Source organism: Schistocerca piceifrons, chromosome 10 (assembly GCF_021461385.2).
Source record: "Schistocerca piceifrons isolate TAMUIC-IGC-003096 chromosome 10, iqSchPice1.1, whole genome shotgun sequence".
In the NCBI taxonomy this organism is placed as follows: domain Eukaryota; kingdom Metazoa; phylum Arthropoda; class Insecta; order Orthoptera; family Acrididae; genus Schistocerca; species Schistocerca piceifrons.
Window position 1 is genome coordinate 53,342,060 of NC_060147.1, and position 24,676 is coordinate 53,366,735.

At 39.6% G+C, this 24,676-nt stretch overlaps 1 protein-coding gene across 1 annotated transcript in view; it reads left to right on the plus strand.

Moving 5' to 3' along the window:
• LOC124718966 (tubulin-specific chaperone D) overlaps positions 1-24,341 on the plus strand; it is a 189,516-nt gene extending 165,175 nt beyond the window's left edge. The window contains exons 17-18 of the mRNA XM_047244636.1: positions 9,881-10,210; positions 23,998-24,341. Of these exons, the coding sequence (XP_047100592.1) occupies positions 9,881-10,210; positions 23,998-24,324 (657 nt within the window). The 3' untranslated portion in view covers positions 24,325-24,341. The remainder of the gene's footprint in view (positions 1-9,880; positions 10,211-23,997) is intronic.
• The last annotated feature ends 335 nt before the right edge of the window (positions 24,342-24,676 follow it).

Consider the following 24,676-nt stretch of genomic DNA (forward strand, 5'->3'; position numbering starts at 1 on the left):
TCAGCTGCCTTTCCCTGCAGAAGCCAATTAACCATTCACCTCTGTCATTTCTCTTTCCAAGACCATGACTGCCTACTATGTTTCTCTCTTTCCCTTCTCCCACAATGGCGTTCCAGTCTCCCATAACTATTTTGCAGCATTTTTTATTTTCGTCCATTATTCTCTCTATTACATTGTACGTTTCCTCTACAATTTGGTCATCATGTTCTGAAGTTGGCGTATACACCTGGACAATCAGTAAATCTTTTTGTGCTCCTTTCAGCCTTACACCAATAACCCGGTCATTTGCATAGTCTACATATTCCACACATTTAGCCAATTCCTTTGTCATAATCATTCCTACTCCATTAATTCCTTTTACTTCTCCTCCTGAGTAGTAGAATACATATTCATCTGTTGTAATAACACAGCATAAATTACTGTGTGTGAAACAAGTAGGAATTACATTAATAAAATTCATTGTCCCAAGTACGTCTTTCTTTCCTTTTTTTTTTTAATATGTTATGAATTATGACATTATTATTGGATTTGGAACTGAAAGCACTGTTTAAATTGCTGCAAGGAAAACAAGCAGCAATTAAATTTATAATCTTGACTGCCAAACCTGTTTCACTGGTTTTTCAAGTGTAGTTGCTCTGACGTTAACAGATACTAGCACAATTTGAATAGCTGTGAGTCAGAGGAGGAGTAATTAAATGTATAAGTGTCTCTTCATTTCAACACTACTATCCTTCAATGTCTCTTACACACTTCAATTTTTTATTCATTTCAGGTAATATGCGTATTTGCAATTTCCTGTCCTTAAAACTTCTGGAACAGTTCTACATCCTCCATACAGAAACATCTTACATTCTGTGATGTTAGCTCAAGAGATTCTGTTATTCCAAAATTGTTACTCTCGTTTCACCTTGGCCATTTCCACTGAGATCCATCTGGCTTTGTTTTCTGTTGAAGACTGCTAATGATTCAGTGTACCCTGGCCTGATTATGGGCACTTCAAAGGGACAACTCAGTAGTGGGACTACCACTTCACTGCCTCTTAGCCAGCAGGATTTGTCTTATGTGCTGTCTCCACTAGGCAGTTGGCTTGCTTCCCTACACCTATAGAGCCCACCCAGCCATGATTTTCTGTACGAGTTAACTCCCATAGCCCTTCAAGACTTACTTGTCTCCATACGAACATCGCCGTACTAACAATCTTAGTCTCTGCTGTTGCAACTTCCAAAGCCTTCACCACAGGGAAGGCTTGGAAAAAGAAAGAGTAGGTTTTTTAGTCATTAATCTTCTGACTGATTTGATGCAGCGCACCACTAATTCCTACCCTGTACCAACTTTTTCATCTCGGACTGGCACTAGCAATCTATGACCTCAATTATTTGCTGGGTGTATTCCAATCTCTGTCATCCTGTATTAGCATGGAAGTTATTCCCTTATGTCTTAACGTGTGTCCTATCATCCTGTTGTTTCTTTTTGTCAGTATTCCTTTCCTTGCTGATTCTGCAGATAACCTCCTCATTCGTTACCTTGCCAGTCCACCTAATTTTCAGCATCCTTCTATAGCACCACACCTCATATGCCTCAATTCTCTCCTGTTCCAGCTTTCCCACAGTCCATGTTTCACTAACATACAATGCTGTGCTCCAGTTGTACATTCTCAAAAATATTTTCCTCAAATTAAGGCCTGCATTTGGTTTTAGTAGATTTCTCTTGGCCAGGAATGCCCTTGTTGCCAGTGCTAGTCAGTTTTTTATGTCCTCCATGCTTCGTCCATCATGGATTATTTTACTGCCTAGATATCACAATTGCTTAACTTCATCAGCTTCATGATCACCAGTCCTGATGTTAAGTTTCTCACTGTTATGTCTTCTGCTATTTCTCATAGCTTTCATACTTCTTCGATTTATTCTCAGTCCATATACTGTACCCATTAGACAGTTTTTTCCATTCAACTTAGGATAGCAATGCCATCAGAGAATCTTATTATTGATATTCTTTCACTCTAAATTTTTATCCTCCACTTGAATCTTTCTTTTATTTCCATAATTGCTTCTTTGATGTATAGATTGAACAGTAGGATCAAAAGTCTATGTCCTTGTCTTACTCCCTTTTTGGCCCAAGCACTTTGTTCTTGGTCCTCCTATCTTATTGTTCCCTCTTGGTTCTTGTACATACTCAGGGTGTCTACGACCCGGGACAGCTGGGAGATCCAGGAAAAACCCGGGAATTTTTTCATCCGGGAGAAAACCGGGAAAAACCCGGGAATGTTTTTAAGTTCCGGGAATTTTTCATTGTTTTAGTTTTCAGTTAATTTTTTGTGATTTTGACTGGTAAGAACCAATACTCCCAACAAAAAAATTTACTGTATCCCGCTTGTGCAAAATAATACTGCAGCAACAAAACATGAACGAGAGAAAAAAACGAAAATAAAACTTAAGTCGCAAAGAAAATGCGCCATATACAACAACAAAACACAGTGCTCATACAAGCGTCTGCCAACAGCAAAGTGTGTCAAAGGCTTTAGGACGACTGTGCAGTGCTTCTTAACAACAAATTGCCTCCAACGAGCGTGACGTGACAGTTTTTTACATTAGATTCGTTTTAATGCAAGATCTTTTAATGTTTCACACGTACGAACATGCGGGTTTCCTGCGTCATCGTAGCTGCGCGAGTGTAGTGATGCCTTTTATCTGGCGCTCTGTGGCAACTACTGAAACGTACCTTTGCAATAGGTCACGGAAAAATATTGCTAATATTGCTAACATTGCTTTGAAAAGCGTTACTTTCAGAGTAAATTTCCTTTTATGTGAGATAAACCATGTGAGAGAGTGTACGACGAATTTCTTAAATCACAGAGCGTTTGACTCTCATATAAAAATCAACTCTTTGGGATGACCATATGAAGAATTTCGAGCCCAGAAGATCAGGCATTTACGTCATTATTAAAAAATTTTACTGGCACATTTATGTGATGTATGATGCGCAAAAAAGATCAACAATATATGTGGGAGCTTAGCTTCTCTTGCAGCTTATTAATCTTAGAGACCAATATTATATGTGATAGCTTTGCTTTTCTTGTAGCAACAATTATACATTAATTTAAGCCATTAATTTTTCTTATTTGTGTGTTCGCACTACTTAAGAGTGATCTTGCTATTGGCTGATTACATCGCTTGTCAAATGCTGTCACCAGCTGGCGAGCCAGGTGACATGAGCTGTGACTGGCTTACAAAAGCGCGTCACAATCTCGATTTTAATGCTTCAGAAAGTAACATGCGGTGTTTGGTGGAATTCGAATTTATACCTTCGTAACACGGAAATATGCAGTGTATATGTTGCTGCACATCAAAGATCTTTTCAAAACGTGTTTTTTCCCCTGAGTTTGATTTTCTAAAGTACCGGGAAATTCTACGCCGGTGTATAAAACCATAAACCATAAAAGGATTGATAAGTGCCGAGAAAAATATACTGTCACTTAACACGGAAAAAGTGTATTTTCACCCGGGAGAAAGTGTATTTTCAACCGGGAAATTCGGGAAAAATCCGGGAATTATTTTTCCTTGTCCATGTAGACACCCTGATATTGTATATTACCTGTCTTCATTCTCACCCCTTTACTTCTCAGAATTTAAAACATCTTGCAGCACTTGACATTGTTGAATACTTTTTCCAGGTTGACAAATTTGATGAATGTGTCTTGATTTTTCTTTAGTCTTGCTTCCATTATCTGCTACAATTTCAGAATTGCATCTGTGGTGCCCAAACCTTTCCTAAAGCCAAACTGATCGTCATCTAACACATCCCCAATTTTATGAAAATGTTGCTGCTAACCGTATAGTGGAGATGCTGAGTTGCAGATAGGCACAACAAAAAGACCATCAGAAAGTGAGACTGTCATCATGTGCATGTGACTTGCATTTGTGTGTGTGTATGTATGTGTGTGTGTTTTGTCTGTTTTCAATGAAGGCCTTGTTAACCGAAAGCTCACTTTCCTACAGTCTTTTTTTGTGCCTATCTGCATGTCAGCATCTCCACTGCATGGTGAATAACAACTATCCTTTTCATAATATTGTTACATTTCATACTGGATTTTCCACTGTTTGACATCCTTGGCATTCTTTTCCATTCTTCTGTATGTTATTCTTGTTAGCAACTTGGATGTATGGGTTGTTAAGCTGATTGTGAAATAATCTTCATGCTTGTTGGCTCTTGCTATCTTGGGAATTGTGTGAGTATTGTGTTTTCAAAAGACTGATGGTATATCGCCAGTGTCATACATTGTACACACCAATGTGAATAGTAATTATGTTACCACTTCCCCTAATGCTTTTAGAAATTCTGGTGGGATGTTATCTATCCTTTCTGCCTTATTTGATCTTAAGTCCTTCAAATCTCTTTTAAATTCTGACTCTGATGCTGAATCCCCTGTCTCTTCCCCTAAACTCGCACTTCTTCTTCTTCTTCCACGTTTTCAGACAAGTCCTTCCCCTCATAGAGGCATTCGTTGTAATCTTCTCATTTATCTGCTGTCTCCACTGTGTTTAACAGTGGAATTCCCATTGCATTCTTAATGTTACCAACATTACTTGTAATTGCACCTAATGTTGTTTTGACTTTTCTATATGCTGACTCAGTCTTTCCAGCAGTAATTTCTTTTTTTATTTTTTCACATTTTCCTTGCAGCCATTTCACCTTAGCTCTGCTGCACTTGCTATTTATTTCATTTCTAAGATACTTGTATCTCTGTATTCTTGAATTTTGCCAAGAACTTTTGTATTTCGTTTGTCGATCAGCAGAAGTATCGTAGGGGTAGGTAGGGAACAGAAATAAGGAAGGTCAATTGTTATAGTGCACACTTTGTCTGGCCCCTGTGCTGAGACCTGCCGGGCTAGGTTAGACCTGGCAGTAGCTACACTACTGCTGGTATAGCTCTTGGCTTCATTAGCACGCACACACACAGTCTCCCAGCAGTGAGGAAAGTATGAATAGCAGTAATTTTTCCAAATGTTATGATTGCACAGTTTCATGTGCTCAGCCAGTTTCGTTGTCGGCGTACCTGCACTCAGCCAGTTTCGTTGTTGGTGTTCATGCGCTCAGCCAGTTTCGTTGTCGGCGTTCATGCGCTCAGCCAGTTTAGTTGTCGCCATTCATGGGCTCAGCCAGTTTAGTTGTCAGCCGTTCATGCACTCAGCCAGTTTAGTTGTTGCGTTCATGCGCTGAGCCAGTTGAGTTGTCGCGTTCATGCGCTCAGCAAACGGGCACAGACGAACTGTCCGCATAGGAGATCTCCAATACCCAGTAGCAGAGCATGCCCTCCAGCATAATTCTAGGGAACTAGGAACCTGCTACACCATACATGCCATTTGGCTTATCACAGACGACACCAGTCCCTCGGAACTGCAGAGATGGGAACTTGCACTTCAACACATCCTTTCATCCCGCCATCCCCCTGGCTGAACCTATGTTAACCAACCTCACTCCCATTTACTCTTCAATCTTCTCCTTTTTCCCCTCTCCTCTTTAGCCTTTCACACATCTTTTCTTCCTACATAGTTGTGTTTATCTTTATACTGTGTGCCTCTTTACTTCTGTATGCATCCTCTTTGGTTTGAAGCTGCCTCAGTACTTACAGTAGAATATCTTTGGCTTCCCTCTGACGACCATGCCTCCATCCTTACTACCCTCCCTGTTTACCTTTCCCTGATGCTTCGTAACCTGGGTTGTGAGTAACTGAATCCACTTTCCCTTCTTCCCTTTTTCCCCCTCTCTCCTCCGTGATGAAGGAACAAAGTTCCGAAAGCTAGGAATGTAAATTTTCTGTCCTGTTTCGTGTATCTATCGGCTGTACTGAGCTGAGGTAAGTACTGGCCAGCCCCTCAATCTCTTTGGTAGTGTACAAGTAATTTATTTTTTCATATAGAACATAATTCCATAATACCGAAATGAGTGAATGTGCTCAAAATAAGCTAAAACCTTCTCTCCAAGTGGAACTGAATGGATCTGTGTTAGTCATGCTGGTAATCCATTGTTGTTTTGTTCTTAGATGGAAATGTTTAGTCTTCTGTTAAAAAGGAAGTTATAATGTCAGCTTGTCTCCTTGTAATATAAACCGTATCTGACAATTGTTAATACCTGATTTTGCTGCAAGCACAATATGTAAGATACACAAGTGCTTATCAGGTTGTGACCCTATTTGTAGTAGATGCCTCATTTGATCTTCCACAGAGACAATCAATATGCTAAGAGCTGTAATACTCTTTCAGAAGTGCTGCTTGGATCAAAAATTGTCCAAAAAATGACTTAGAACTTACAGGAAGTGCATGTCACAAACTGTTGACACATCTTGCAAAGTTTTACAGTTTTACCACATTTATTTGCTGAATTGCAGCACTTCAGGCTTGGCCAAAACTTTTGAAATATCATTGCAACATTTCATCACTCTTCATCTGAGAGGATCCTGCTGCTGAAGTATTAAAATTTTTGCACTATAAATTTGTATCTGAGCTGTTCGGTAAACCTACACATAAAATGTGAATAAAACCTGAGATGTGCACGTAATGATCCCTAGACCACTCGACATGGAATTAACCAGTACAGTTTTTTAAAATTGCATGTACATTCTCGGGTCATGCAAGCGATGGAATTATCAGTTCTAGACCTATTAACCAGTCATCATCAGATGATTTGAATACTTACATAGCAATTCTTCAGTTGAAAAGAACTGAAGTGCTTCTCACAAGAGAAAAAATATTCACTTCCTGGCAAAAAAAATGTAGCACCGAGAAGATATGCTCGAATGTCAATGCAACTTTGTACACATACCTGACATTTCAATATGTAAATGATTAGAATTGCAATAAGGAGTGTCTGCAGTGTCATATGTAGAGTAATCACCATGAAAGACAGAGCTGCTGCGTTCTCGTGTGAGGCAGTGTTAGCAGCACCTGACGACACAGTTTGAAAAGGATCTCATTATCAGTCTCCATTTGGCTGTCTGTCCAGATGTATTTGTGAGCCATTCAGCTGTGACAGTAGCTCAGTGTTAGTTTGCATGGGAATGTGAAGGCAGACGTATTCATTGTCAAAGTTTCGGTGGACCACACCAGGCCACCACAAGTGAGGATTGCGGTATTGTGCACGAAATACAGTGTCACCCCTCCACATCTGCACCTGCCATCTGAGGGCAAGTAATAGACTCCCTGCAATATTCTGTGTCGTCTCACACCATTGGCCGGAGACTAGCCACAGCCGGACTGGGGAATTACCCTTCCATGTGTAGGCAGCCGTTAACACCACAACACAAATGACTGTGTGTGAAGTAGTGCTGTGACCGGCGATCGAAGTGTCACATTCTGTTCAGTGATGAACGCGGTTCTGCACTACCACGGATGACCGTAGTTTGTGAATATGGCGCAGTCTGAGGAATGGTCCTATTCTTCCAATGTTTTGGAGAGGCATAGCGATGTTACTCTTGGGTTCATGATGTAGTGGAACCATTAGATATGACTTCAGGTCATGGCTGGTAGTGATTGCTTACCTGATTTAGAGAAGAGACTTCAGATTTTGTACTCTCCTGCCTATTGATTATTCCATATTTATTTATTCATTTACATGCTTTTTGGGCCATTGGTTGAAGTCTTTTGTTCATTAGTCTTTTTTAATCCATGTACATACCAAAGTTCATAGAAATCAGAAAGTTGTACACAATCTGCATATCAGTTGTTATTTTCCTCATTCACATGAATTTAGTAGAATGTGTACTCATATTGCTCAGTGGTGTGCTCTGTTTGGACTTGTGTTTGGGTGTCCTCATTGTGCTTAAGTGTTGTGTGCTGTCATTGTGCTTAAGTGAAATTGCTTGTTATTCATGTTTTATAATCAGTATAAATGAATGTTTAAAGAGTTATTTTGTTACCTGAAACCCTGAAAGACATCATCTTCATGTAAGCCATTACTTCTTGTATATCTTATACATCATATTTGTAGTATTTTGATTTTGTGTTTTGTTTCTTATTTTGTACTTTTTGCCGAAGTGACATTTGTATATCACGTGGTGGAAAAAGCAATGTTTCAAAATGTGTGAACAAAGAAGCACCAAGAAAATCCTAAGTGTGTGAATAACAATAAAAAACTGGAATCCATTGTTAAAAATGAAAGTGACTGGGTGATAAATGTTGAATGCTTATTTACATTGTTTATCTTAAAAAAAAAAAAAAAGAAGAAGAAGATGATGAGGATGATGATGTAACTTACCATTACCAAACGAAAGCGTTGGTATGTTGATAGAGACACAAACAAACACAAACACATACACAAATTTAAAGCTTTCGCAACCCATGGTTGCTTCGTTAGGAAAGAGGGAAAGACGAAAGGATGTGGGTTTTTGGAGTATCCCATCATTAACCCAAAATGATCTGATAAAAAACCCACATCCTTTCGTCTTTCCCTCTCCTTTCCTCTTTCCTGATGAAGCAACTGTGGGTTGCGAAAGCTTGAATTTTGTGTGTGTGTTTGTGTTTGTTTGTGTCTCTATCAACATACCAACGCTTCTGTTTGGTAAGTTACATCATCTTTGTTTTTAGATATATTTTTCCCACGTGGAATGTTTCCCTCTATTATATTCATATCATTAATATTTACAGTGTTTATTTTACAAGACAATTTGCCAATCAATTGTGCAGACCATATGAGTCACCTGTTCAGGAAAATGTCCCTGGATAATATCTATATATAGTGGACTGGTGTGTGGCACACAGAAACACATAATAGAAAACAGTTAACATAACAGTTGAAAATAACTTATGGTTGAGGTGTTATAACAGAAATAAATGGCAAGTTATGTGTTTTCTATTGTGTGTTTCTGTGTACCACGAACCAGTCCACTATAGGTAAGTGGTTCCCTTTCCCATACTTCACATATTAACATTTTAGGCAGTTCTAGTGTTTTCATTTGAGTTTTTAAAGCCGTTGTATAGCTTTGTGACATCACAGGAAAAGACATCAGTTGTCTCAAAAGATTGTACTGATAATGAGAGAGAGTTTTAGTCTTTATACCTCCCAATTTTGAAACTGAATCTCCTGATTTTTTTTTATTTTTGAAAGTTGTCAGGTATGTGATTGACAGACTGGCACAGCAGTATATCACAGACATCCTGCTTACTCACATGCTACCTCTCATGCGACACGTTGTGGTCACTTTTTTGACAGGACAGTTCCTGTCCACATGTGGAATGTGTGTCTTTGAACTGTCTGGGTGATGTTGAGGTACTCCAAGGCCAGCAAGATACCAGATCTGTCCCCCATAGAACTCATGTGGGACCAGCTCGAACATCAACTCTGTCCTAGTACCAGTGTCCAGGATATCAATGTCAGTTACAACAGTCGTGGACCAGCTTGCCTCCGGAGGGGATACAACAGCTCTGTGACACCCTTCCCGAGCTTCCAGGAGAGGATACAACAGCTCTATGACACCCTTCCCGAGCTTCCAGGAGAGGATAGAATGGCTTCATGATAACCATCCCAACGATTCGCTGCATGCATCCAGGCCTGAGGTGATGCAGTGTTATACTGATAAGTGGTTTCATACTAGCAAGTTCTTTGTAAATGTGGCTTAGTTTTGTAATCACTGCTATAACATCACATAGCCTCTCAACCAATGAAGGTTCATTCCTTTTCTCTTACCTTTTTGCGTGCTACCCCCCCTCCCCGCTCCAGGTAGTGTATAGTTTAAGAACATTTACAGGATGGTCAGTGTGTCCTTAAGAAAGTATGTCTAGTGTGTCATTCAGTACTATTATCAGGACAAACCAAATTGACAGTAAAAGAAAATCTGTAGTGATTGGAAACAATATCAGCACAAGCTTAATTTGATGTTTCTCCTCAGGCCAATCGTGCAGGGGCCACACTGATTGCCCACCTGCAACAGTTACGTACGACCCGGGATACTCAAGAGCTGACTCGCCTAGCTGCAGCTGCCGTGCTCATTTGGCGCGAGAACCAGTACAGTGAGCGTGTCGCCGTGCCTGTGATGAAAGCACTCAACCAGCTGCTGGAACGTGGCTGCTTCGACGTGATCCTCAAGTCTGAGGATGGGAATGAGGGAAGTAATTTGGCGAAGGACCTCCTAGAACTGGCACTAGCTGAAGCCAACAAAGCAGGTCGCAGTGCGAAGAGGATTGGAGCCATCATTCCATTACTCTGTCAGCTAATCCAGGTGCGGCTTAACAACTCTCCCTCTCCCCCTGTGTGTGTGTGTGTGTGTGTGTGTGTGTGTGTGTGTGTGTGAGAGAGAGAGAGAGAGAGAGAGAGAGAGAGAGAGAGAGAGAAGAAAGAAAGAGGTGACCATTCATATTTAAGCATTTATCATATATTTTAATGAGCTGACAGATTCTCTCCGCACAATACACTGAGTGTGCCAACCACAGATCAATATCACTGACTTCCACATGTTGCAGGATCCTAGAAAGTATTGTGGTTTCAAACATTATGAAATTCCTGAAAGAAAACAAGCTTCTCTTAAGGATTCAGCATAAATTCAGAAAAAAAATACTCTTGTGAAAAACAACATGTTTTATTCATAGACAGCATCTTGTAAACAATAGATTCCATTGAACGAGTAGAGTTTATCTTCCTAGCGTTACAAAGGGTGATTGGCACTGTGCTACATTGTTAACTACTAACTGCAATAAAAACATGTGGAACACATACACAAATATGTGATTCTGAAAAATGTATTTCTTGCTCGAGCAATGGTTGGGTGTGTGTGGTGTCCAGAAAGTGTGGCCATCTAAGTTACTCCTTCAATGCGAGTGACCAGCGAGGGTGTTGGGGTGGCTGGTTTCCAGTGCGTGCAACACATTGTCTGCTGCTGTAGGTAGAAGCAATGGAAAGAGTCGTCAAAATACTTCGACTACAGAAGGAGACCCTCAGTAATGTGCTACTAATAACAAGTACAAAAAACCATATTCATTATTTGTGAAGCACACACATTTAACAATAAAAAAAGAGGTATTTAACTTTGGAAAATGTTTGTTAATGTTCCTTTGCCAGAATTAACCCTTAACTACTATGGATGTTGACAGGAAACAGTTATTACAGTGTGGTGTCTTAGAGCACCTCTTTATTTTTTATATACAAAACCAGTGTCTTACTGAATACTTTTTTCATGACTTCCTGACATTCATTACACTTCTTGCAAGTAGATTTTGTAAAAATTTGGATTTAAAACATTTAGACAAACAAAACACAGCAAAATTTGTGGTCTATTTTTAATTTGTGTATTACAATTATAACAGTAGATAGAGATTCCGCACGATCTCTTTCTAGAGTCTTCATGAAGGTCAATCTCATCATTACTTCTTGCTTAGGATAAGTTTAGAGTACCACATAAGAATTCACACCACAAACAACATCCACTAATGTGAAGAAAATGACCGAAGGCCATGTTCTTGTCCAGCAACTTGATGAATAAGCTGCACACCTCTGGTCGAGACAGTCCACACCACCTTTTGTCATGTTACAAAAACAGGATGATCTCAAGTTTTCCTTATTCGGGATCACTGTTTACTGCATGATGCATGGAAGTGATCAGATTGGAGCTGTGGGCTTTTTGGGCACAAAGGAAACCAGTGTCATGTCTTCTGTAAAACCATAAACAATCGTATTCACACCCGTTTTCTTATTAGTTATAAACTGCTGTGGCATATCATTTTTATTTTTTTTTCCAGTGTGCCGATGTATGTGAGGCCTTTTTATCAAAAGTTCAATGACTAGTTTTACAGATGAGTATGAGTTGTCACTTGTAATATTTCTCCATGTATTTTCAGTAGGTTTTGCCAGTCTCAGAAGAGCATGTGTGGGAATACTGTGATCTACCTCAATTTGAAAGGGTGTGATCACCACTGCCTTTTCCAGAATAAATGTATGTTTGTACAAGTAATTTGTACATACATGAGTAAGCATTGAATTTTCGGTCTGTATTTTGCCAGTTTGTTTGACATATAAATTCTAAACCCACACCTTCCACGGAAATGTACAACCATTTCATCAGCACACACCATTGCACCAACAGAGTAGCAGAGTTGACTGTTCTCAGTGAAATGCAGAAAGATTTGAGAAATTACTACTGACTTGTCTACTTTCTTTGTCCCCTCCGATCATGTGGGTTGCGAAATCGTAATGCAGATAATAAAAACAGAAATCTTTCTTAAGTAACAGTGCATCTGAAAACATCTCTGCCTTTTCCATCAATTGCAAACAAGCTGTAAACCAACTCATTCCCCGATTTGAAAATGGCTGAATACACTAATAGACCAATTAGTGCCTTCAATTCAGTGTTATCAGCATCTTGTAAGAAGGACAAGTGATATTTTGCATACTGTACTCTAAGCTTAGATATTTTCAGATGTATCCATAGAATGACTTCATCTACATTATCTTGGGTAAAGAACAGCTTCCATACCTCTAGAACAGCAGGGTTTTCTCTGAGTCTTTTCGCTATCTGTTGCAGTCCTGGAAGCTTCAAGACAGTGTTGTGTTGCTGGCGGCCATTGTTTTCTCCAGCAAAAACATCTGTTCTTACCGAATATGTAAGTTTCCCCATCATAATAATCAGGTGTCATATCTTCATCACTTGTTTCCTATTCTGAATTATTGTCGTGATCACTAAATATCTCAAAATCAGGATTGTTATTGCTGTCATCAAGGCCTTCACCTGAGGATTCACTGAGCTGTTCTTGAACATCCACATATTGCATGGAAGGTCCAGTTGTCCCCACAATTGAGAAACAGTACCATTCAACAGAACGATGATGCACAAACACTGTTGTACATCTGTGAGACCTCTCAAGGCCCATAAATAAGAAACGAAGAGAAGCAACAATGCAAGAGTGCACAGGAGCATGTGAGATATCATGAGATAAAAAATCATAGCAGTCTGAAAGGCGATGCTTGGTAGTTAAGGCTTGAGCAATTAATTTGTCCTCTTACCTCCTACATTGCCACAGTCTGTTGGAGCATTCTGAGTTTCATGTCCCAATTAGATATTTTCTGTGAAGGGGCACTGTTCGGTTTTTATGCGTCTTAGTTTGTTATTCAAAGCCCCATTTAATCCACAGGGATGAAATGTTCTGAGCATATTTAGCATTATGAACATTTATTTTGTCCTCTTATTTGGACTGAGATACCTATTTGCACTGAAAGAAAATGTTTTGTTGGGTAACAGTGATGTACAACATCACGAGTTTTGTAGGCAGTCTTCTACAATGAGCAGTGGAGCCATTACTACTGCTCTTATTTATTTCAAGTAAATTTTCACTATAAAACTAGGAAGCACACGAAATTCACTGCCCCATGAAACCAGTACTACGTGAAGACTGGGGTTAGAGACAGAGTCCGGTTTGTTGCGGTGTCTCCCCAGTGGTGTCAAAGCAGTCATTTCGTGCAGAAAGCCAGAACACATCCCCCCGTCTAGAACATTATTCTAGACAGAGAATGTTCCACAGAAATGTGGGTAACACCGTATGTGCCCCAAAGAAGCATAATAGGACCTTTTATCTTCTCAGTATACTGGGTGAGTCACTAACTATTGCCACCTAGGATAACTCCAAAAGTATGATAGTAGCTGGAAAGCTTGTGGGACAAATGCTGCATGGGACAACAGGGGCCATAATATGATGTTGGTTTTTTGTTGCTAGGTGGGGTTGTGTCAGAGATTTGAAGGTCAACCTTTTTTTTTTTTAATTTTTAAATGGGTTGCTATAGTTTTGTACCTATTTCGTGGTAACAGCTATTGAGATGAATCCAATGATGTATAACAGTAAGGTCTTTGACAGTCAACAAAGGTCAAAAAGGTGGCATGAATGTCTATTTACAGAAGGTGTCCGAAGTGATGACCATTGGTATCAATGTAGTGCTGCAATCTTCTTCTCATGGATTGATTGGTATTCCTTATCACTTCTACACTTATCGTAGCACATGCTCTGACAATTCTATCGTGCAAATAATAAATATTCGCCGAACATGGTGTATCCATCTAACATGCCATTGACATGTAAGCACCACTCAACGGTTTCACAATACAACACTTAATAGGAAAGTTAAGAGGAACATCATCGAATCAAGCGAATGTGAATGATGTATTCCTTCAAAGAACAAGTCAATATGCTTCTCATGTATGGAGAACGCCAACGAAATTCAGTGAGAGCTAGAGACTTATACACTGAAAGATATCCTCAATGTACTCACCCTACATGTCGTATGTTTCAATGTGTGTATGATAAATTGAGAACAACTGGATCTTTAATGAATTGGAAACATATCCGGCAAAGGAAAGTTACTAACGAATGAACAGAAATTGGTACCCTTGCCACTGTGGTTCAAGATTCTTGTGTTAGATCACATCAAATCACAAGGGAATCTGGCATGAGCCAGAGTAGTGTTGTTCATGTTTTGCATCACCATGGATATCATCCTTATCATATCAGTCTCCTCCAAGAATTAACTGGTACGGATTGTGTGCATCACATTGAATTCTGCCAATGGGCTCAACTTCAGATTCAGAGGGAAGGCACATTTATTAATTTGATTTTATTTAGTGACAAGGATACATTCATGAACCATGGAAATGTTAATTTGCATAACTTGCCTTATTGGGCAACTGAAAATCCACGCTGGTTGCAGCGAGTTGCACACCAAAAACCGTGGTCAGTGAATGTATGGTGTGGGATCCTGGAGGACAGAATTGTAGGCCTCTTATTTCATCAAAGGAAATCTTAATGGTAGGAAGTACACCACATTCCTGCAAGAAACATTAGGTCTGTTATTGGAAGTAATATCTTTAGGAACAAGAAACTGAATGTGGTATCAATATGCTGGGTGTCCAGCATGTTTATTGCTGATGGCTAGAAATGAGTTGCAGAGACAATTCCCAAATTGTTGGATTGGACGCAGAGGAGATGTGTCGTGGCCGGCTCGTTCACCAGACGTACGCCTCTTGATTTTTTTCTTGTGGGGATTCGCAAATGACATTGTTTACATTGTTTATAAAAATGTTCCAACCACACCTACAGATATGTGAGAGAGAATTGTCAGAGCATGTGCTTCGATAAGTGCCGATGTGATAAGGAATACCACTCAATCCATGATGATAAGATTGCAGCACTCCATTGATACCTTCTAATGGACGTTCATGTCACCTTTGTGACCTTCGTTGACCTTCAAAGACCTTACTGTTACACATCATTGGATTTGTCTCAATAGCCACTATCAGAAAATAAGTACCACATTATAGCATCCCATTTAAAAAAACAAAGCTGATCTTCATATCTCTGAAGCGACCCCACCTAGTAACAAAAAACCAACGTCATATTATGCCCCCTGTTGTCCCATGCAACTTTTGTCCTACAAACTTTTCAATTCCTGTCATACTTCCGGAGTTATTCTTGGTAGCAATAGTTAGTGACACACCCTGTATATAAAGTGTTTATCAGGTTATGTCACCAGCACTATACAACTGTTCAGTGAAGACCCATTTCTGTACAATAAATTATTATCGCTTGAGAACCACAAGGGATTCCAAGAGGACTTGGACAAAATGTTCAGTTGGCGTAATGAAAGGCAGTGCTGGTGGGTAAATGTAAGGTAAACCCTATAGTAAAGAGAAAGAACCTAATATTATCTGATTAAAAGATTAAAGCAGAGCATTTTGATAATGTTCCATCATGCAGTAAAAGCCTTGTAGTGCAACGGTTATCCATACAACACTGTTGCTCCCCCAGGAATGATACGACAAGCAACAATATGCAGCAGGTGGCAATAGTCTAGTGTATGGCATGTCACTGACAGCCTCGTCAACTTCCAGATATGCCCTATATTTACTCAAGACTGGAAAGTGATATACCTCTCCTTCCGGCATTAAAAACAATTGCAATATGTTAGCTACATTTCATACACAGCATTGTATGACCTAAAATGCACCAAATGTAAGCTGGCAAGCAACTCCATTTCTTACCACATGCTTTTCAAAATATGCGCTGTAATTTTACTCAATTTCGAAGTATGACGATAACAGTGGACAGTAATGGAAAACAAACCAATTAATTGTCAAGCTTTGGTATTAGATTATAAGATACAAAAAAATCAATTTTTTTTAATGAGTAGTTTCTGCAAAATTGAATGAGAAAGATTGCATAGTGGAGAATGCACATGAATCCCAAAACACTAGTTTTTAATTTTTTTACATGAAGTGTAAAAGTCTTACCACAAAACTGCAGTAAAACCCCTTCTTAACTAATCTCGGGGGGACCCATATATTTTTTCCTTAAATAGGGGTGTTCTATAAATGGGGAAAGAGTGACCCAGAACCATATTTTAAGCATGTTTAGGTGATACACGTGCTATTTAATTACAAAATTACCAATATCCTGTGCTGCAAATGTAAATGTAGTAAACATACAATTATGAAAGTTATCACAGAATACATCCTTTTTCTTTTTAAAAAGAATCGAGAAGTCATGGTTATTTTGTGCTTCTGGCATATGGCAGTGAAAGAAGTTGTCGCTCCAGCTGGTTGATGTAAATTAGAATTAATTTATCCACATTAAGAAAGAAAAAGAAATTCCTGGCAGTATCAGTTCCTTGCACAGCATCAGCAAAACTTGAGGCAATGTCCTCCTTTTTTTCTTCTTCTTCTTCTTCTCCCTCATTATCACTGCCAGCTTCTACCTGTGTTGCTTCGTAAGCAGTTTACTTGCATCAATCTCAGGTATGGAAGTCTGGACATAATCATCACAAATCTTTGGAATGTTTCATTTTCAGAATTATCAGTTTTGCTCCTCCATTCTGCTTCTGGAACAGTGTCATCTTCAGTAGCTACTGATGTGACACAGCCACCCTTTGTGAAACTGTTTAACACAGTCTGTTGCGTTACGGAATACCTGGCAGCAACAAATGTATACACAGCCTGTACAAGGCAGAGTCTCATAACTCCCTTCCTGTCAAAGAATTAAATTGATTTCTGCACAACTGCTACTCTGTATCTGGGTTTAACAGAGTGTATTATGTCCAGGTTCAGAGGTACAGTGGCTGCAGATGACTTGTGCAGTTTGGAGGAACACAACGTTTACATTCCTCAGAAATTACGTTTCCTTCGAATGTACAGGGCAAAGGTCAATAATAAGTGCACTTCCTTTCTGCTGCACCCGTCTTGGCATCTAAATGCCTCAAAAAGTTGTATAGATTTCCAACATCCCCAGGATCTGCTGTTTTACTCATAAGTACCAACTAGAGTTTTATTATTTTGGAGACACATGAGAATTAGTGCAGACACTTTTTCAGTTCCATCATATGAAATGGGACGATCGCATAAATTCAGTGTTAATGAAGGTGAATGGAAGACTTAGATTTGTTGAAACAGTTCTGGAAAAGTTCAATGAATCTGTAAATGAAATAGCTACAAGACATTAGTGTGAACAATTCTACTAGAGTACTGCTCCAGTGTTTGTAGCCCTTACCCATTAGGCGCAACAGCAGGCATCGAACATACTCGGCAATTCACTGCCAGGAATGTAACAGGTCAATATAGTCTTAAGAGAAGTGTAATAGAAATGCTCTTGGAGCTTAAATGTGAATCCTTGTGGAAGAGAGATGAGGTGGTTCCTACGAAACACTGTTGGGTAATTTTAAAGAACTTACAATCAAAGGAGACTATATGGCCACTATTCTGCCTCTTATGTATGTTGCATAGGTGTTGTGAGAAAAAGATAAGAGAGATTAAGAAGTGTGTAAAGGTGAATATAGATAGTTATTTTTCTCTCACTTAATACATGGTAGAATTATTGGTATCATATAACTTCTGCCACACAGTGTACAGTGTCTTGCAGAGAAAATATACAGATATAGATATAGGTAAAATTGTGCCGTGTGATGTTGCAGTCAGTTGAAGATAGCATCCTGAAGTTCTTCATTTAAGGGTAGGGATCCAAGTATTAGCATAGGAAACCCATGTCTCATCACTGGTAAAATTTCTGTTCGATAGGCCTTCTGGTAAAATTTTATGAGAATCTGTCCATGCTCTGTCTTCCCAAGTGTACTTTAGTAACTCCAGCTGTGAATTGTAGTGGTAAGTTTTGATGGTTGAGCAGCCGATTTGTACAGCCAATGTTGCTAGAATGTTTTCATTTCAGTCTTGGAAGAAATAAATAAGTGTTTAGCATAACAACAACTTAAAGAAACTAGAAGCTAGAGTGCAGTCAAACTGAATGCTTGCAGGGACAACTACCCACAAATATATAATAAATAACTTAATATAGAGTTTTCAATATTTACTTTTATCAGACATTTGGGGTTTATGTTGTTTACATATGTATTTACCCTACAGGACTCTGGGCACAAGTAAAAAGAAAATAATAGAAAATGAAACTACCAACTGCTAAGCTTTCGACTATGCTGTAGATCAGTGTGTCAACGCAACATAGATTCTGGATTTGAGATTAATTCATTAATAATATTTCACAATAAAAGGTGCAAATATTAACAGAAATGCCAATATGTGGCAAAAGTAAAATGTGAAGGAAAGCCTGTCCGCAAAACGTGCTAATTTAAATTTTAGTGGCATAAAGACCTATCATTTAATAACTGTTTATTTGTTCCCACATATAAGTTACATTCAGAAAAAAATGAGCTGGCAGCTGTAACACAAAAACCATGGAAAGTGTCCTAATGTTATTGCCTGCAGCAGAAGGTGTAGTCCCTGTAAGAGTGCTGAATTCACAAACTGGGACTTGCGTGACACGGTCACACACCCACATGACATCAGAACAAGCATGCACACTTCTCAGTGGCCCACTACACTCATGCTGAAAACAGGGAAACGGAAGCTTAAAGAGAAGAGGGGAAGGGTGTATGTTTTCTAAAAGCAGAATGAGTGCGGGGAACAGAAATTCATCGAAGTATGGCACAAGTGTACAGATGTTGTCGAGTGATGTATGGTCTGGAATGGTGTCATCGTCCAGTAGGTGGATGCACTTATTATTCAAGACCGATGAATTATGGTAACAGCCATTGTTACAGAGGCTGGATTGGACGTCCGAAATGTTCCTGCCGTCATTAAGGCTAGACTGAAATTTCACAAAGTGTGCACACAACAGATGCCTCAGTCTTCAACCAGCACAGGAAAGATTTTGAATGGGACTCTGTCTTAAATGTCTACAGCTCTGTGACAAGGAAAGGAATAAGCCCCTTTCATAATTGGTTGCTGAAGACAAGACATTGTGTCATCAGTTCAGACTCGAGTCAGAACAACGAAGTCTCCAGTGAAAGCATCCAGGGTCACTGTCCAAACAAGTACAGAAAAGGGTATGCTGACCTTCAACTTTTATCACAGGAGCCCTTTCTTTCGACTTCCTGCAGCATGTAACAACAGTGAGTGAGCAATGATACTTACAAACCTTGACCACTCTTTGAAAGTGAACAATCAAAACTACTAGGGCATCTCAGCCATGGGGCCATTCTACTCCTCGACTGTGCAAGGCCCCATAGAGCAAACACCGTCGAGTAGCATGTGTAGAGATTCAAACGGGAGATCCTCTGTTACTGTCCTTATAGTCTGGACATGTCTTTGTGCGATTATGCCATTTCTAGTGAGCTAAAGAAGGCACTGAGAGTCAAATAATTCACTTCAGATGAGAACGTCAAGCAATACATTTGTAACTGGTTCACAATGCAGCCTCAGGAGTTTTGTGATATGACCATTTGCTGCCTTGTGTCACAACAGTGGGGCAAGTACCTCAGTAGTGGTTGGCAATGCTTTTGGAATAAAGATCTCCAAACCCCCATATTTTTTTAAAAGAAAAATAGAGGCCACTATTATCCTCTTTCTGGCTGCTTCCATCACAACACAGAGAAGGCCTTCTCCTTCCACATCGTAATAAAAAAAGACATCCAGACAAACATTCATCGATTAAGTTTTGTTGTTCTCTGAAGGTAGTTTTGGATCCAGAATGTGTTGGTACCCTTTGTCTCCTTCCCTCCGCCTCCCCTCGCCGCCCCTCCGCAGCACAGAACACCACAAAAAGTTTACTCCATCATAAAATCATCATGAACATTCATCCTCCCATGCTTACACAAACAACAGAATTGATATATAATATTTACATTCCATTGAGCTTGCAGTGTTGAAGATATCTCTTAGGGACTGTTTTGCGGTTTGCTCATGTTGTTAATCATCCATTCTTGTAATTTTTATAATTTGATGTTTTATTGTCTAATTTGACAGATTAACAATAGTGACAGTTGGCCAAAGATGTTATATGGTTACAGTCTGCGTGGTGTATTGATTTTGTCATTTTGGGCTGATCTTCGTAATTAGTGTGTCTGTGGGTAATTGTTTCTGTGTACCCATTGTCTTCAGTTAGGAAATTAAAATTAATGTGAATGAAATGTTAATGTTTTAAATACATTCGTTCATTTAAAATATCACCAGGACATTGTAATGTGTGTACACAGACTTTTATTTCTTCAAGTATGTTCAATGTTAAATCTTTGAGTAATAGTTGTAAAATTGTCATTGCTAGCTCTATTCATTCTTCTTTAAGGTTATAGCTCTTTAAGTGGTTGAAAATGTAGATGGATTATTTTTGCTAAATTTTGCATGCTCTCGATATCTTATACTAAAGTTGCTGTCCTAAGTAAAATTTATTGCTACTAAAGTTGCTGTCCTAAGTAAAATTTATTGCAATTGACATTCGATTTTGTGTAGTTCTGTGTATGTTGGTTATTTTGTTTTTCCTGACTGAAGTCTATGTTGGATATTATTGTTGGTTCTGTATGCGAATTGGATACTTGCGTTCTTCATTAGTGTGTTTAATTTGTTTGATATTGTACGTAAATATATTATAGATATGAATGTTGGTTTAGTCTTTTTTGTGGTTCTCTTGACAATTTTATGTCCTTGTGAATTTTTGGTTCTGCGATTGTAGTTTTCCTTTTGTGTATCTACACTACTGTGTTGTGCTTTATATTGTAATACACATTTCTTCATACTCCATTGTGTCCCCTGTAGCCACGCAGTGTTCTGCAATCGAGAGTGTTAAGACAGACCTCATCGGTTTGGGATTGTTTCTGAAGGAGACTATTAAAACACAAGTGCCCAGTGGACTGATCAACAGAGACAGTGGCAACACCCTGAGCAAAGCCGGGGACCCAGCTCTTGGCCAATTAAAATCACAGAATTGACCGAGAGCCAGTTCTGTGCCCAACAGAGGCTATGGGAGCACTGAGGGACTGGGGTCCACGCTCAACCTTCGACAATGACAACCTCCTGACACTTCACGCGATGTGTCTTTCAACTGGATTATGGGGAACAGGTGGGGAGTGATCACAGTATAAAGGAAATGGAATGTAGTGAAGACGCTCATTCTAGAGGTGTCGAGGACAACTGCACTCGGCTGGACACTCGAGAACAGTACAAACAGTAGATGTAGTTTGTATTGCTGAGATTTATTGCTTATGAGTTTACTGGGAACCACTTCAGAATATTTGCAAGCAACAGATTGGTTTTAGTTTAGAGTGCCATATATTTTGTTATAAATCTCAATACTCTGACTGTTGATGTACATTATGAAGTTACTTGCTTTGTTGGTGGACAAAAATAGGTAAATTAATTTATATGAGAATTAAGGGACCTGGAACAGATCCTTGTGGGACTCCATAATGTGCCATTCAACAGTCAGACTCTACTCTTGTTATCCATTCCTCTTTTACATCTAAATCTGATGCCTGCCCTGTAAGTAAGATCTTAGTCAGTTACCAATTAGTCCACTGATTCCATAGTGGCTTGCTTTCTGCAGAAATGCACTGGTGTGCAGAACTTAAGAACAAAAGTAAATTTCTCATGATGTGTCACTGTCAGTGAAACTTGGACCATGCATAGGAAGAATAGGAAGAACTGCTGCAATATAGTACAGAAGGTAAACTGAAAGAAATATGCAGTGAGATGAATATAAATGACACTTTTATTCAAAGACAGTAATTACATTGCAGTAACTGCAATGTACGATGGTATCCTGGACGTTGCCAAAGGCAGCATGTGGTTCTAAAAGGATGTGTAATCACCACAGACATCTGTGCAGCTCTGTGATGTTTTCCTGAGCTCTGCAATGTTGCTTCTGTGCTGGCCACAGAGTTGGTAAGGAGCTGTTTGCAATCAGGTGTTCCATTCTTCCACCTGCACAGCTGATAACTGCTGGCTGGACATTGGTGCATTTGGATGTGCTGCAGTACATCTCCCAACACATCATACACGTGCGTGAATGGATTTAAATTGGGGGAATGGGCAGGCCAAACCATTCACTGAATATCCTCTCGTTCCAAGAGCTGTTCCCCCCCAGTGCTGTTCAATGCAGCCAAGTGTTATCACCAACAAAAATGGATTCAAGGCTGAATGCACTCCTGAATAGATGCACGCACATAGAGGAGTAGTCAGTCTCACAACAGTGTTGACCGGTGAGCGTAGCATGTTCAAGGACTTGCAGTCAGTATGCCCATGCATCATTATGGCTTCCCACATTGTAACACACAGACCATCAAAATGATAAAGTTCAACACGATTCTGGACGTACTCTCATATAGCGAGAGGTGGGAACATGTAATGCATCCAGGAACACTGTCTAACATTATTGTTTTGGTGGTCTGGGTGTTATGGTGTGAGGAATCCTCATGTCATATCAGTGTACTGACCTCCAAATCTTTGGACAGCACACTCACCAGGCAACATTATTTTGGCACTGTACTCCTGCATGTGCCTTGTTTCAGGGGTGCATTCAGCCCAAATTTAATTTTTATGGGTGACAATGGGCAACCACATTGAACAGCACAGATGGAATGGAGGAGCTCTTGGAACTACAGGATATAAAGTGAATGGATTGGCTTGCCTGTTTCCCCAACTTAAATCCCACTGGGCATGTTTCAGATGAGTTGGGGAGATGTCTTGCTGCATGGTCCCATACCATGTACCAACAAACATCCAGCAGTTGTCAACCGCACTCATCACATTGACTTCATTGCATTTATTGTCTTTGAATAAAAGTGTCATTTCTGTTTGTCTCATCGTGGATTGCTTTCAATTACCTTCTGTACTGTCCTGTAGCAGTTCTTTCTATGTATGGTCCAAGTTTAATTGAGCTATGTTACTGGGATATGACACATCACGCAAAAGTTATTTTCATCCTTATGGTTTGCATACCAGTGTATCCTGTGATGGACACAGTCAGACTCTTTTGAAAGTTCGCAGAATATACAAGCATGCAATGTCGTCTTGTCTAGCTGTTCCAAACCGTCATTTATGAATGAAACATGGTCACTGTTTTAGAAATACCTTTTAGAAATATAAATTTATTTTTACTAATGATGTTGAAGCTGTCAACAGACTTTACAATCATGGTATATAGCAAGTTTTTAATGACTTTAGATAATGCTTCTTTCCAAGTTAGCATTCATCCCCCCAACTAGTAATATGTTAGGTATGTGGTTACAAAGGGGTGTGGCTATTGGATTAGTGTCCCTTTTTTTGCACAGAAGCATGGGCTGGTTCGAGAACATCTTCTCACACAAGCACTTTATCATTTGGTGTGCCCCCCCCCCCCCCCCCCCACACACACACATGTGTGTCAGTTATTGCTACAAATTGTGATGCTCACTGTTTACAAATCTTGCACTTCGCTGCCCCTGTCAGCTCGGTACCCCAAGCAACCGCTACTAATTGTGATACATCTTATTTAGAAATCTTCCAGTTGTGGTGCCTCCGTAGACACTCCAAGCAGTGACTTGTGTTCTTTGGGCCTTAAACTGGCTCTGAACGTAAGCTAAACCTACAAGTCGCCTTGCAGTACTTTAGTGAACACTCGTACTCCCCTTTCACAGATGAACTTATAGGTCGCATATCACTGACAACATTGCTAATTGAGCAGGAAGTGTAACAAAATTATTTTGCTCTTTTTGTTCCAGGTGCCAGGCACTGTGCGTAAACGTGCCCTAGGTCGGCTGGCTCGGTACATATGCCAGCCGTTTGTGTGGGCACGGAAATTGACAGCATCTCAACTGTACGAGGCCCTGCTGATGTATGGTGACGAGATGTCCGAAGCTCCAGATGTTGACGGAGCGATGCAGCTGCTTAGTGAAACTTCGTGGAATGAAGCTGTTGAGGAGATAAGACCTATTAGGAACAAAATCTGTAATATGTTGGGAATACCTGCACTTGTACCACTGAGTGAGGTAAAGCCTGGAACAGCATCATCAGCTAATTTAGAAGGAAGTTCCAGTAAAAAATCTTAGTTTAAATAAGGATAACATGGAAGCACAGGCAGAGCTACCCACATGGGAAGTGTCACACCTGTTTGAATAAAAAAATACTTGAAAGAATTTCACTCTTGGGCTTTGGTTTCAAACTAACTATCTTTTGAATGCACAAACGTAATCCAGTGACAAACTTAAGGAGCTTAATTTAGCATTGCGTACTGCTGGCAGGATATTCAAATGACAAAGTTTCATTATGTTGCCAATTACATTAATGCACAGAGTAGTTAATGCTTTGAGATCACAGAAACATTTGTTCTTCAGCCATGTTTTTATATGAAATACATAATCATTGCATTTTGTTGAACTGTTTTTAATTAGGTCAAAGTTC